This window comes from Cryptomeria japonica, chromosome 1 (genome assembly GCF_030272615.1).
Source record: "Cryptomeria japonica chromosome 1, Sugi_1.0, whole genome shotgun sequence".
Taxonomy (NCBI): domain Eukaryota; kingdom Viridiplantae; phylum Streptophyta; class Pinopsida; order Cupressales; family Cupressaceae; genus Cryptomeria; species Cryptomeria japonica.
Window position 1 is genome coordinate 332216400 of NC_081405.1, and position 15949 is coordinate 332232348.

Genomic DNA, 15949 nt, shown 5'->3' on the forward strand with positions numbered 1-15949 from the left:
TTTTCTAACTATTTTTTATAGTTTCAACTGTGTAAAAAATATTATCACTATCATATTATTTCACACAACTAATTATAACATAATTTCTTAATATTTAAAAAATTAAAAATAATTTTTTTTCTAAATTATATTTCTTATAAATAATAAATTGAATATAAATATTTATAATTTTCTTATAAATATAAATATAAATAATAAATTGAATATAAATATTTATTATAATCTTCTTGAAAATATAAATATAGAGTACTTAGCTGATAATACTATAAATATTTGTACTTTATATTTGATGCATAATTTTTTGAATGCTCCCCTCCATGAAACCGTTAGTTAGACAATTTCCTCCATGGCTACCCAATGGGATAATCGATAACTTGATCGCAGGTCTTGAACCCAATATCGTTTCAAGCCTGCAGTAATATGCATGTCCCTTTGAATGGCGCCACATAGGATGGTTGGAGTTCGGAACCGCAATGCCACGTCAGACACTGATGGTACGAGAGAGTTTCGTCTTTAGGCAGCTCCGGGGAAAAATTGTCGTCATATTTACATCTTTCATCTGAGACTTTTTTTTCAGACTATCCTTCTTTTCTTCTCTCTGCACATTCTGCGAGGCTTCACAGAGTAACCCACTGCAGATGCGAATAGTTCGCGAAACTCGGATGTTTGTTATCAGGCAAGCATTTTAGAGCAAGGCTCTATGTTTTCTTTTGCTTTGATTTGCACCGCCATATTTGTTTTCCTGTTGTAAATGTCCATGAATTTAACCTACATTGTAATTAGAATGCTATTAATAGCATAATTGGAGGTTGGGCTAAAAATTATCTTTTAATTGTACGCCCAATTGAATTTTAACTGTAGAAACCAATGATGCGGAGCTCCACATTGCAGCAAATTAGAGTGCCCAAGTGCAAGAGGAGTGCGAGGGTGAAGCGGCGAAGACAATATGCGGGCTTCAGTTGGATTAGCTTTGGCTCTGATCTACTTCGACGAGGTTTGCTTTATTTGTTTAAACATCCTTTTTGCTGTTGGGATTTGTTTGCTAGGGTTTTATTATTTTTTCTGTGAATTTTGTCGTCGTATCTGTTATAAGTGCATGCAATTATATTGTAATTTGGTATCTGATTTGGAGACTTATTCCCTTTCCTCTTCATGGGAGATTTTGGAACAAATGAGGAGCCTAAGCTGAAGTTATCAAGATCCTATGATCGTTAATGACCTGTGCCTAACCTCTACCAGAGAATACCCCTACAGCCATGCTTTGATCTTGAACCTGTCTGTGCTTGATAGGTGGAAGGTGTATGTTTGGTCTATCCAAGAAACTGGAAATTATTAGTACCATTGTTGCAAGTCAGTATGAATGGATGTCCTGGCAGCAGGGCTTAATTCCTGCCAGTGTCTAGTTCAATTCCAATGGAATTATCAAATGGCTGATTTAGATTCTTGTTCATTTTGTTAAATTGGGTACAATCCTTCATTATCTCCATTTAGGTCAGGTTTGACTCTGGTAATTAGCACCTTCATTGCTTCATCCAACATCATGTCAGCTTTTACTAGTTTGCTGATTCAGGTTAGCAGCCATACTAAATCTGCCTCTTCTCTGTAAAGTCCAGCTCGAGTGAAGGAGACCATTTGGGGGTGCAGGATTCAATCTGTTGACCTCTAACTGACAAGCATTCAGTGGCTGCCAATCAGTCTACTGGCCACATCCTTGATTTAGATTATTTTCTGAAAGGATTTATAAGGACAAATATGTTGAAAAGGCCACCAATATTCTCCAAGGTCAATTGTTGCTTTCAGATCAATGACTCTGGACAAACAGATTGCTTTTGGACAAGGGACTGCATAAATTGAGCTGTTGATTTGAAGCGAATAGTTGGCCTCTAGGCCAAGGAGTGTAGTGGCCTGTTGGAAATATCATGAAATAATAATTAGGGTTGATGCAGGTACATTGTGAGGCATAACACAGGCAATTAACCATTTGTCTTGGCATAATAGTACATTTTTTCTCAAAGTGATATGTCACTTCAATGCTTCATTGTGAGTTGAAATATCAAATAGTGAAGTATAAGTTGAGATATATTACTTAATACAAATTACATCAACAGGTTTAATAGTGTTTAGGCTGCAGATGCGTTTAGGCTGCAGATGTGCAAATGTCATCCTTTATTAAGATGTTCAATTCTTAAAACATGGGATGAGGACAATCAGTACGATTGCTGTTGGATTTCATAAGTATTATCTTATCCATCAATGATATTTACATAATTATTTCTTTGATTATCATTTGGGAACCCTTGTACACATATTTTTGTTTTTGATAAATGAAAGTGTGATCAAATGGGGGGCATGCCCAAGAACAAAGAACAAAGCCTCAACCGCACGACCAAGACAATGATGGCTGCATAGACCATCCAAACTCATCGCCCTGGATCCCAAACCTTCCGATCAAATGGCACCCAGCACGAAGACAAGTCATACAACTAGATCTCTACATCCATGTCAATGGCACGATTTGCTAGTTTATTAGTCTCCTGGTTACATTCTTGTAGCACATGGAAGATTCTGACATCTTTGAAATTTGAGATCTTTCCCAGATTCTTGAAGTGCAATTCTTGAACTTCCAGTTGGGGTAATCCTTCTATCTGAGTGCATTGATGACAATTTGTGTGTCGCCCTCTAGATGGATTTCGTCATAACCACCTGCTTTACAGGCTTGAACACCTAACCAAGCAACTTGGAATTCCGCAATGTTGTTTGTAGTCTCCCTAGGTTAATGGCTCCAAGATTTAGGATCTTACTATTCGAATCCTTGATGATGCAATCATGCGACTTGCCTCTGAAGGGTCAGGGTTGCTGTTGTGACCATTTCACAACATCACCCCATCAAAATGGGGACCCAATCTTTGCTTCAAGCTTTGATGTCTTGTAGCATTCCATCTCTTGTAATTGAGTGACCAGGGTTAACATGTGATGATTGCTCCAATTGATCAAAACCTAAGATGGCGAAAAGGTGTCAAATGGTGTCAATTTGAATAGGGCAGGTAAAGAAGTTTGAGGGCAAGTCACTTGGGCAAAATTTGACTAAGTATAGAATAACTTCCTTTGCCCTCTCAAAAGTCTGATTTCCTTCCTTTGCCCTCTCAAAAGTCTAATTGTCTTCCTTTGATACTTAAAAAGTCTGAAAAACTTCTATTGACTCTTGAAAAGTCCGAAATATTACCTTTGCTTTCCATGGATTGCAAGTTATTTTCTTTGCTGAGTGATGTCTTCCAATCATTAACCTGGCCTAGAATATATTTTGACGCCTTAGAGGTCTGATTTGGACACAAAGAGTTGTTTTGAAATGGAAGAATTTGAGCAAATGGAGCAAGAATCTTGAGCATTGCTTGTGCCTTGTCACACATACAACCTTTCCTTGCTCATTGACATGGATGATTGGCACAAGGATTGAAAACAAAGATCGAATTAAGGAAGATTTGATGGGAATGAGCTGGAAGATAGCTATTTAAAGATGACTTCCATTGCCATTCAAGAAGTCCAATGCACTTCCATTGCCATCCAAGAAGTCCGATGCACTTCCATTGCCTCCCAAATAGTCTGAAATTTTTCTTTTGCCACTTCAAAAGTCCGATGCACTTCCTTTGCCCTCTCAAAAGTACAAAATACTTCCTTTGCTATGTAAAAATTCTGGTTTTTTTTCCTTGTGATCACGTCAAACGACAATAAGAATGAACATCATTAGCGCCAAGGGTTTAACTTTAAAAGGAAATTGTTAAAAAATGCAACTAAGTCGGCTTCTTAAAGGACAAAAAGTTTTATTCAAAATGCAATCAAGTTGGCCTAAATGGGGAAGAGATGCACCCCTTCCCTTAGAAGCCTATAAAGGGGCATTTGAATCATATCATTTGATCACAATAAGCAAAGCGGATTTTATCTTAAGCAGTAGAGCAGCGATCTAAACCCCATTGAGCAGCGAATTTGATCAGCAGTAAGGCGATTTCATTCATTCATCTTCAGCATTCACCGAATATACTCAGTCATCTCCCTTGTTAGATGCATCAATATGTTGATTGTAACTAGGTAGGATGCGGATTCCAATTGCCTTAAGGCAACATTGGAATCCAGCAAGGGCTGGGCCCTTCTCTCCCCTCTCACACACCACTCAAAGGGAAACGTGTTCCCCCTAATATGGCCGACCCTATAACCCAAAATACATATCGCACAAAAAGGGATAAAATAAATAAAAGAATTGGTGCCAAGCCGACCCCAAATAGGTCCCGTGCCACATATAAAAGAAGAACAACTTGACCTCATTAATCACATAACATCTTCCCTCACAAATGCGAATTAGCTCTGAAGTTGAAGCGAATTTAGTCAGTTATTTGCTGTGCATGAATGCAAACTACATCTGCTGCCAAGGTATAAACATTAGGTGTGGATATCTCCATTGAAAGGGGCGAACTGCTGTCAAGAATAAGGTGTCAAAAGTGCAGACCAGGTTGCTGGTTGATGAAGACAAAAGTGCAGATCTGAGGTGCAGACCTGATACTAATTAGCCTTCTACATCAGCCCTAAGTGTGGTCATATCAGACCTCCTAAAGAGATAAGTGTTGTAATCAGAATATTGTGTATAATTCATAATCAGATTTGAGGATCTCTTCTTGCTGGGTTTTTCCTCCTAGGAGGTTTTCTCAGGGTAATGCTGTCTTGTCTCATTTTGTTTGCTTTCTGTCATTCACTAAGTTGAAAACTCTAACAGAAAATAATCTAATTCTAGTTACTAAATCTATTTTCTGAGTTTACTGTTAATCTGAAAGTAAAACTAACATAGTATCAGAGCCCTAGGTTATATATATTAACTTTCAGATTTCAGTAGTCTTTTATTCCAGTTGCTGTTTAATTTTCTGTCTGGACAATGACAGGACTGAAAGTTGAAGATAGGCTTGAAGGGGCACTTAACTTTGCTGCCTGGAAGGTCCGCATTTTACTTGCTCTTGACGAAGATGATCTCCTTCAATTTGTGCAAGACAAAGAGCTGACTGTGCCCATAGATCAAGAAGAACTAAAGCAATTTAAAAGAAATGCCCTCAAAGCCAGAAAGCTCATCATTGACTCAGTTAGAGATCACCTTGTCACCTCTATCTCCAAGTTCACTACAACCAGAGAGATATTCAAACATCTAGAAGGTATTTATGAGATCAATAACCTCAGTAGAGCAATTGCATTAAGACAACAATTACTTCACATTAAAATGGCAAAGGAAGATTCAGTTATGTCTTACTTCATGAAGATCTTTGAACTAAAGGATCAACTAGGCACAATTGGTCATGACATAGAAGACAAGGACATTGTCATGATCTCATTGAATGGTTTCCCAGACTTGTGGGATTCCTTCATTCAATCCATAAGTGGGAGATCTGAATTCCCAACCTTTGATCGTCTTCGGAACGATTGCCTTCATGAGGAATCTCGCCTTGCCACACGAGGAAAACTCAAGAGTTCTCAAGTGGATGATCAACATATGCTTGCAACCCAATGCAAGAAAGGTGGTAATTGGAAGAAGAATAATCCTAAGAGGAATAAAGAATTCAGACCACCCAGTTCTTAGAATTCTTGGAAGAAGCCAAGATATCTCTCTCGTGTTCGATGTTTTAGATGTGACAAATTTGGTCACTATGCGAAAGAATGTCAGAATGAACCTTCGCAAAGAGAAGCCAACCTAAATGAGGTCCCAGAACAAAATGAAGACTTATTCATTTCTGCCTTGTCAAACAGCATACCCTCAGATAGTAACACATGGTTGATTTACAGTGGTGCTTCCAGACACATCACAGGCTATCGTGAGCATCTTTCAGACTTAGTAGAAAAGGATACCAGTTTACATGTGGTAATTGGTGATGATGCTCGATATTCGGTAAGAGGTTCTGGCACTACCACTTTAGATTTAAATTCTGGTATTTCACTTCACCTTAGTGATATCTTATTTGTTCCTGGAATTAAAAGAAACATAATTTCTATTTCTGCTCTAGAAGATAAAGGTTATCAAGTAGCATTTTCTGAGGGTAAAGTACTTGCTTGGCCTAAGAAATCTAGTTTTAAATCTGCTCGAGTTATTGGAAATAGATATGATAGTTTGTATAAGCTCTCCACTAACCCTGTTGAAGCCCTCATTAATGAGGCCCCTGAATCCTGTGAGCTATGGCATCGAAGGCTTGGACACTTACACTTTCAAGCTCTTTCTTCCCTCGGAAGGATAGTTAAAGGTATGCCTAAATTCAATCAATTTCATGATGATACTTGTAAAGGTTGTGCTATGGGTAAAAATGTTAAAAGTTCTTTTCATAGAAGTGAAAGTAGAGCTAAAGAAAAATTAGAATTTGTTCATTCTGATTTATGTGGACCTATGTCTGTAGCTTCTCCTAGTGGATGTCTCTACTATGTAATATTCATAGATGATTTCTCTAGGAAAACTTGGATTTATTTCTTAAAGACTAGAGAATCTGATGAAGTCTTAAGTAGATTTAAAGAATTTAAGGCATTGGCTGAAAACATTTCTGGTAAAAGAATTAAATGTTTAAGGTTTGACAATGGAGGTGAGTATACCTCTGGCAGTTTTTATGACTTCTGTGTTGAGTTAGGAATTAAGAGGGAGTTTTGTGTTCCCTACAATCCTCAGCAAAATGGAGTTGCTGAAAGAAAGAATAGGACTATTGTTGAGGCTGCAAAGGCTATGATCCATGATCAAGACTTGCAGACTTTTCTTTGGGTTGAGGCTTCTAGAACAACAGTATATATTCAGAATAGATGTCCTCACTGTGTTCTAAAGAATATGACTCTTGAAGAAGCCTTCACAAGATCCAAACCTGACATCAGCCACTTGAGAATTTTTGGAAGTCCTGTATATGTTCATGTGCTTAAAGAAAAGCGAACTAAGTTGGAGCCTTCTGGAAAGAAGGGGATGCTAGCTGGATACAATGAATCCTCCAAAGCCTTCAGGATTTACATTTCAGGTCAAAGGTATGTTGAGGTAAGTAGGGATGTTATGTTGGAAGAAGATATTGCGTTTAAGAAATCAAAAGGTTCACTTGTTGTCGATGAGGTTAATAATAATCAAGATATGAATATTGATACTAACCTTGAGATTCAGAGGGAGTCTATTGAGCCTCCACCTCAAGAAGAGCATAATGATTCACCTAAGCCCATGAATCCCACTGATATACCTAGTGACATTGTTGTTAGCAAAAAGAGGCCACTTTGGGTGAGAAACACCATTCAAGAAGCTGAAAGCTTTGCAGCTCCTAGTGGCACCTTCAAAGAAAGCAAGAGACCTCAAGTATTCTCCAACTATGTTGCATTGATGAGCAATCTCATTGAGTCTGAGCCATGCAATGTTGAAGAAGCCTTGAACCTTCATGCCTAGAAGCTAGCTATGGATGAAGAATATCAGTCAATCATCAAGAATGATGTTTGGGACACAGTGCCTAGACCCAAAGGTAAATCTGTTGTTTCCTCTTAATGTTTATTTAAAATTAAACATACCGCTGATGGTAGTATTGATAAATATAAAGCTAGATTTGTAGCTCGTGGTTTTTCTCAAAAGGAAGGCATAGATTATGAAGAAATATTTGCTCCTGTTGCTAGATACACCTCTATTAGAACTATAATAGCTATTGCTGCAGCTAGAGGTTGGAAGCTACATCAAATGGATGTTAAGACTGCCTTTCTTAATGGTGTCATTGAGGAAGAAGTCTATATTGAACAACCTGAGGGTTATGAGATTCATGAAAGAGATACTCATGTGTGCAGATTGAAGAATGCTCTATATGGCCTCAAACAGGCCCCTCGTGCTTGGTATGAAAGAATTGATTAGGATTTTATAAGAATGATGCTAACATTTATTTCAAAATATCTAATGATGAAATGCTAATTCTGGTTTTATATGTGGATGATTTATTTCTTACTGGTAAAGTTGAACTTATCATTAGATGTAAGAAAGAATTAGCTTTAGAATTTGAAATGAAAGATTTAGGTCTAATGCATTATTTTCTAGGACTAGAAGTATGGCAAAGATCTAATGAAATTTTCTTAAGTCAAGGAAAGTATTCTATTGATATTTTGAAAAGATTTAGAATGATGGATTGTAAACCCATGTCTACTTCTATGGAATCTAACTTAAAGAAGTTGAGGGTTTCTGCAGCTAACTCCGATTTTGCAGATCCATCTGAGTACAGACAATTGATTGGATCCCTGATGTATCTAGTTAACACTAGACCAAATATATGCTATGCAGTGAATGCTCTCAGCCAGTTCATGAGCATGCCTAAACATGTTCATCTTGTTGTAGCCAAACACATCCTAAGATACTTGCAAGGCACAGTTGGTTATGGGCTGAAGTATCCACTTAACACTCCAATAACCTTGGAAGGTTACTCAGATGCAGATTGGGTAGGAAGTGTCAAGGACAGGAAAAACACTTCTGACATTTTTTTTAGCTTAGGATCCACAGTGATCTCTTGGGCTTGCAAAAAACAGTCCTCAGTAGCACTAAGTACAACTAAAGCTGAGTACATTGCAGCAAGTGTTGCTTCTAGAGAAGCGGTGTGGCTTTGTAAGCTCCTTGCTGGGTTGTTTGGACAACCTTGGGAGCTTACAGTTATTCATTGTGATAATTAGAGTTGTATAAAGATGTTTGTCAATCCGGTGTTTCATGACAGGTCAAAACATGTGGAGACTCATTATCACTTCATTCGAGATATGGTGCAAAGAGGCGCCATTCAGCTGAAGTATGTCAGTACTGATGATCAGACTGCAGATATTCTTACCAAGCCCCTGTCAAGAGTGAAGTTTGTGTACTTGAGAGATAGACTTGGTGTTGTGGAAAATGAAACATTGGTTGAGAAGAAGTCTCAACCTCAGTGATACATTGTGTTGTATCAACCACCCTCTGCGGGCAATGCAAGGTGGTATTGTATTCTTCTCAGGGAGAAGAGCAAATGTAACCATCCTCTGCGGGCAATGTAAGATGGTAGAAAAGATCCTCTCCACCCTCTGCGGGCAATGTAAGATGGATCCATTCTATGCTTGTGTGCAAGATGGAAGATTATGTTATGTAATTCCAATCTATGCTTGTGTGCAAGATGGAAGATTATGATATTCTGATTATGTAATTATTTCCTCCCTAGTTAAGAGGGAAGTGTTGATTGTAATTAGGTAGGATGCATATTCCAATTGCCTTAAGGCAACATTGGAATCCGGCAAGGGCTGGGCCCTTCTTTCCCCTCTCACACGCCACTCTAAGGGAAACGTGTTCCCCCTAATAGGGCCGACCCTATAACCCAAAAGACATATCGCACAAAAAGGGATAAAATAAATAAAAGAATTGGCGCCAAGCCGACCTCAAATAGGTCCCGTGCCACATATAAAAGAAGAACAACTTGACCTCATTAATCACATAACATCTTCCCTCACAAATGCAAATTAGCTCTGAAGTTGAAGCGAATTTAGTCAGTTATCTGCTGTGCATGAATGCGAACTACATTTGCTGCCAAGGTGTAAACATTAGGTGTAGATATCTCCATTGAAAGGGGCGAACTGCTGTCAAGAATAAGGTGTCAAAAGTGCAGACCAGGTTGCTGGTTGATGAAGACAAAAGTGCAGATCTGAGGTGTAGACCTGATACTGATTAGCCTTCTACATCAGCCCTAAGTGTGGTCACATCAGACCTCCTAAAGAGATAAGTGTTGTAATCAGAATATTGTGTATAATTCATAATCAGATCTGAGGATCTCTTCTTGCTGGGTTTTTCCTCCTAGGAGGTTTTCCCAGGTTAATGCTGTCTTGTCTCATTTTGTTTGCTTTCTGTCATTCACTAAGTTGAAAACTCTAACAGAAAATAATCTAATTCTAGTTACTAAATCTATTTTCTGAGTTTACTGTTAATTTGAAAGTAAAACTAACACAATATAGGGTCAAAGTTATCAAATTCAGAGGTATACTTGATATTTAGACTGGTGAAAGGTTTGTCCAGACCTGATAAATAGTAGTCTTTGATCATTTTAGTGAAATTAGACCCTCTTAGCATCATGAATCTAGAATGAAGTTGCAGATAGCATACTGAAAATAAAAAAATTTATTGGCATTTAAGTGATTTTTCCAGATTTGCTTGAGTTTAGATTGTGTTTTAGTCAAAGGTATAGCTATTTATTATTGATTCTAATACCTCATAGGCATTGAATCAGTTATTTAGGTGCTTTTCACACCATGATTCTAACTTAGACAACTCTTTTAGGTGAAGCATGGCAGCACCAAAGGCTGGAGCAGGCACATGTCAAATCCTCATCAAAGAAGATTTGAAAGGTGAAGTGCTGGAAACTAAGATTACTTCCTATTGGAGCAACGTGGGAGATACTGATCTTGGGCGATTTGATGTGAAGAGATTTCATAGTTCACTATACGCAAGCAAACCTTCAGCGACAACTAAGAAGATAACGAAGAGCAGAATTATCAAGGCTGCTGGTTTTCCTCCGGCTATACAATATTACAAACTGATGGTTGAGTGCGCTAAACACTATGATTCCCACACAAGGACGATAGTGGCACCCGATGGAAGATACTTGCTTATCTATTTGAGGCGGCCATTAGTGAAGCTTTCCACATACATGAGCCGAGAGATATGATTTATAGAAGCACAGAAGGAGCTAAAGCATTCTATGATGATGACCCTGAGACATGTCTAGGAATCATTAATAAATATTGGATATTGAAGAGTCGACCTGACAAAAGCAAACTTTCTGGAAGACTACATAGAGTTGATTTTAAGGAGGAATTTGGTGATCTAATCACCTTACTCAACCGAGTCACAGGTGCTCCTCAAGCATTCTACTTTGAGAATTGGATGTTCTTCATAGAATCAATCACAAGGGAAAGATATGATCAATTGGGCAAGGATCATCAACAATAGCCTTGATATACAATTGAGGAGGTTCATCCGTACTAAGACATTTTAAATGGGCTCATATATCATATACTCTCTTGCCCGAAATTATGAGTATGCTGGATTGATGTATAGAGGTATAGTTGGAAGAGGATTTGGAGAAATAAGAGTGTGTGAATCATACACACAGTTGCAACATCCTAGTAAGCCACATTATAGAAGAGTCAATGATGCCTTCACTATGCATATCAAAAGAACCTTACAAGGCGGAATTCATCAAAGATTATCTCCGGAAGCATAGGAATTGGTCAAACAATTTGTTGCTTGGTTCATTCAATTCCCAAAGTTAACATATAGAAGAATTCAAGGGTGCTCTTGCCCACCCTACATGTTGCCATGCTATCCTACGGATAAGATAGTGTTACTATAAGTGGTAAGGCAGTTGGTGGCGTATGATAAGGTGCAAAGGAATAGACACAAGACTGGCATTGCTTTTCCTATTTCACTTGGAGAGTCCATAGAAGTCTGCCCCTCTCTACAAGCAGCTGACAACGCCGAAGAAGAATTGTCATCCTACTTCCTCACACAGTATGTTTCTAGAGATAATTTTGTTCCTCATGGAAACATAAGAAAGGCCGATGGGAAAAAGCATAAACACAAATGGCAATTGGAGGATTATTGGATAAATGCTCAAGATGATTTCAAAGTAAGAAGGATGCACTCTAGGTTACCCATTGACGTCATTCGGAGATGTAAAATCTTCAATATTGTTGATCAAGCACAAGGCAACGGTAAATGTCTCTGGCCTACCTACGAAGAAGAGAAGGACAAGGAAGTAAAGGTCAATTGGATCGATGTAGAAATCACAGATTTGAAAGATTTGATGAAGCCAGTCTTAACTTACACTTGTAAATGGGTAGATATCCAACATCAAAAGTTGAAAGAACAAAATGTGCAATTAACTTTTGACTTAGTGGGAAGAGTAGACTTGTCAGATGACAATGAAGAAGGTACAAGTGCAAGTGGAAGTGTCCCCTGATCAACCCATTCCAAAGGTTCCAAGAGAAAGGAGAGTCACGAAGAAAGAGGATCATCAAGAGGCATAAATCAAATTCCAGTCATCCGTCAACTAGTACCTCTTTCAGGCACAAAGCAGAGATGAATCCAAAAGGAGGCTATGAAAACCAAAGATTCATAGGAGACTTGACTTGTGGAGTGAATGAATCAATGGAATCTACAATTCAAAATGACAGAATTGAGAAACAAAACAAAGGGAAGCAGCCACAAGATCAAGATAATCCCGTTCCCCATATCCAAGTAAAAAATGAGGATGAAGGAGAAGATAGTGATGAGGCAACCTCTCCTCCTAGAGATGAACAATTGCCTGAAGAAACACAAGTAGGAGAAGGAAGATCCTCTATCCCGACATGGCTCAAAGGGAGGCTCGCAAAAGAAGTAATAGCAATGGATGAAGAACCATTAGCCAATTTGGATAGTCTTCTAAATCAAACTCAAGAAATCACTGAAAGGAAGAAAGCAACAAAGATGTCTGAAGTGATAAGAGATAATACAGGTTCTCGAGTCATACAAATTGCCACCCCAAGGGTAGTGTTGATGTGTGTTTTATGCACATGCAATCAACATAATAAAATACCAAAGTACTTTACCCTGTCTTGAACAAAATCACCTCAGATGCTAAGGGTAAGATCAACTAAAATGATTCCAAGGTTTCTAGTTTCTATAGTCAGGTCTTGATGAGTGGGTAACTCAATGGTCAATGTGAATTGTTGTTTTCACTTGGGGATGTACACAATTGTTCATGTCAACTTTGCTTATTCTGAATATGGAATAGGTGTGCTGATGACTTAGGATTTGACAATGAAGCTCTTGAAACTATTCTAACAAGAATTTCTAAAAAAAAAGGCAAAAAGGGAATAGGGTTAAGGAATTCTATTCTAAAGCCTAGAATGCAAGAAGTGGTGAACAAACTCAGTTGAATTGAACTAGGCAAGGTCTCACCATCAAGTCGAACAAATTTTGACACTAGCTTAGTGCAATCATCTAAGGTATATCTCAAAGATGTTCAAGTTATTACCGTCAAACATTGATACCATTCAAGTTAATGCATAACAATGGACGTATACTAATTGAAGTTAAGCTCCTATAAATTTCTAGTTGACCATGCAAGGCACACTTACAATCAACAAGAGGCTAGTGGTATGGATAAATGGATTCCACACAAATACATTCAACAAATTCTTTCTTTCAATCTAACAATACTTGAAAGAAAATTCTAATCTAATTTGGAGGAATTCAGAACTTTGAATGCAAGACAACACTTAAACAAAAATCACCATCAATTCGAACAATGATTTATATTCAAATTTGTAGCATCTACCAACAATTCTCAAAAATCTCTCTTATAAATGAGAGGAAATGGGGTTTTTATAAAGTCTCAAACAAAATGGATGGCCAAGATTAAATCAAAATCAAGGGCCAAGATCATGCCAACACAACCCTAAAGTTGCCCTAATTAGGGTTTACATAAAAAATGGAGCCACCAACATATGGCCCAATAGAAAGACACCTAATTCTTAAATAGGGAATCTTCTAGAAGATTCTGTCTTGCATCTCTTTCTCTCATAGCATAATCCAAGAATCTAGCTACTACAGAATCTAATTCCTCCATGGAAATGCTAGGTAAGGCATCCTGCTACAAATCAATCACATCCAACGCATTCGAGCAAGCGTCCAAGGTGTTCTCCCAATCTGACATGAGCTTTTGCCAATTGTGGACATGGATCAACTATGAAACCAAATTATCCATCTGACTCTTCTTCAAAGATTCCAACTGATTGTAGTACATGAACTTCATCTTGTCTCTAAATTCTTCTAAGTGTAAACCATTGGCTTTGCTGACATTCACTCCCAATAATTCCTCAATTGAGGCAAGGATCCTCCATTGAATATCGTGAATTGATCCTTCCATCTCTGCACAATCCTTTTGTGCGTTCTCATAAGTTGATTTCTTCATGGCTAATGAACAATACTAGCCATGGAAATCATATCTATCTCCATTATGCACAATATTCTCCCTGATCAATGTGGACATAGGAATTCTCTTCAATATTCTGAGGCGTGGAATAGTCTTTTCCTGAATAGGTCGGAATTCCTCCCAAACTCCCTCAAGATAGTGTATCTTGAATTTGAGCGCCGTTTTCCTGTCAAAAGCCTAGACAAAGTAAGGAAATCATCTACCTGTCTCTTTGTATCTTCAGTCCATTTCTCCAATTTTGAGAGTGTCTCTCTCACTGTATTGTAATTTGTATGTAGTCCTTGATCAATTGCAACAGGGGAAATAAGGGTGGGATTCTCACACCTTATCCCTGCAATGTACTCTCTTGATCAATTGCAACAGGGGAAATAAGGGTGGGATTCTCACACCTTATCCCTGCAATGTACTCTCTAAGTCCGATATTTTGTTCCTTATACTCCTCTTTCTTCGCTATCTCCCTATCCAACCTTGCATTGATCGCCTTGAGGGTATCACCAACTTCTTGGATTTCCTGCTCCTTTGTAGTATGACCGAGGGCAATTGAAGTAATCTGGATATCCATAGGAGTAGCAACATCTTTCGTCACATCTCCAACTGGAACAGCCACCTATGCAATCCGCATGCCAGTTTCATCTCTAGTTATACGTGACAAAATCTCAGCCTTGTTTGGTTCTTTTTCCTTGTTGCTCTTGGCTAAGTAGTCATCAATGTCATCAATTGGTTGTGCCTCTACCATCTTCTTACTTTCTCCATACTCTTCATTAGCCAATTAAGAATAGCGGCCACCTCCATACCATCATCGAGACACATCTCTCGATCAAGTTCCCTCAATGCCGAGATAATATCATCATCGTCATTGGGATTATCCCTAGTCAAATCATATACATTCTTTCCCAAACTAACTTCCAAAGGGATGGTAGGAGATCTCGACTGATCATCATCTTCATTAGGTGGAGTAGATGTAGCTATGGCATACAAGTCCTGAACACTCTCTGGTAATATCACCGTGTTGGAACATTGTTCAATCTCTTTGTTCTGTTCTGGCACTTCAATCTCCTTGATTGATGAGACACTAAGGGTAGGTGAAGGAATGATACACTTTTGCTTCTTCGTCTTAACCTCCTCAATCTTCTTCCCTCTAGCCATGACTTCTCTTGGTGTGTTCTTCCTTCGCTTGGGGGCTTGACTTTCCTCATCCGCATGAATCCTTATGTCGCTGATAGTTCTTTGATCATCTTCGGAAGAGGATTCCTCCTGTTTCATCTTTTCATATGTGAAGGTAACACCCATAACAACTAACTTGTTCATCTGATTGACCACCCATCCTCGAGAGAAACTCAAGACCTCTCTCATCAATACACTCAAATCTGTCACTTCTTGTTCTGACCAATTAGGCAATAGAATCCCTTTCTTCATTTCATTCTCATATTGTGGATGCGTATGATCCTTGTCATCCAATATCTGATCAGGGTTGAGGAAAAGTTCACACTTCCTCATGAAATCCATGGACATTGTGGACCACATTCGTCTTTTTACTGCTTGCTCATCCATTGGGTTGGCCCAATAATCTTCTATGTCCACCTTGTGTACGAACTTATCTCCCCCGATCCTTCCAACTTTCTTATGTGGATCAAATCTTTCTCTTCTTTTGTATGTCACAAGGTGATAGAATGCAAGTTCCTCAATAACTGTGTTAGCTACAGCGGTGGAATGGCAAACCTCCAATGTCTTCCCTACCGAAATAGGAAATGTCATCCCTGTTCCATGTTTGTCCTTCTGGATAGAATTAACTCCAGAAGTTGTCTCACCACCTCAAGTAATATCATTCTGTTCGTAGGATACCTAGGAAGCCTGTAAGGTTTGGATTGAAATCCATGAATCCTTAGGTATTTGAAGGTGGGAAACTGTATGTACCTGATCCATACTGCTCAATCAACTCTGTTGCCTCCTTGGACAAC

The 15949-nt window shown here is 38.5% G+C and overlaps 1 protein-coding gene across 1 annotated transcript in view; it reads left to right on the top strand.

Moving 5' to 3' along the window:
• Positions 1 to 300: 300 nt before the first annotated feature.
• The window catches only part of LOC131043594 (uncharacterized), a 93179-nt gene continuing 77530 nt past the window's right edge, over positions 301 to 15949 (top strand). Inside the window, exons 1-2 of the mRNA XM_057976826.2 lie at positions 301 to 676; positions 862 to 994. Of these exons, the coding sequence (XP_057832809.2) occupies positions 868 to 994 (127 nt within the window). The 5' untranslated portion in view covers positions 301 to 676; positions 862 to 867. The remainder of the gene's footprint in view (positions 677 to 861; positions 995 to 15949) is intronic.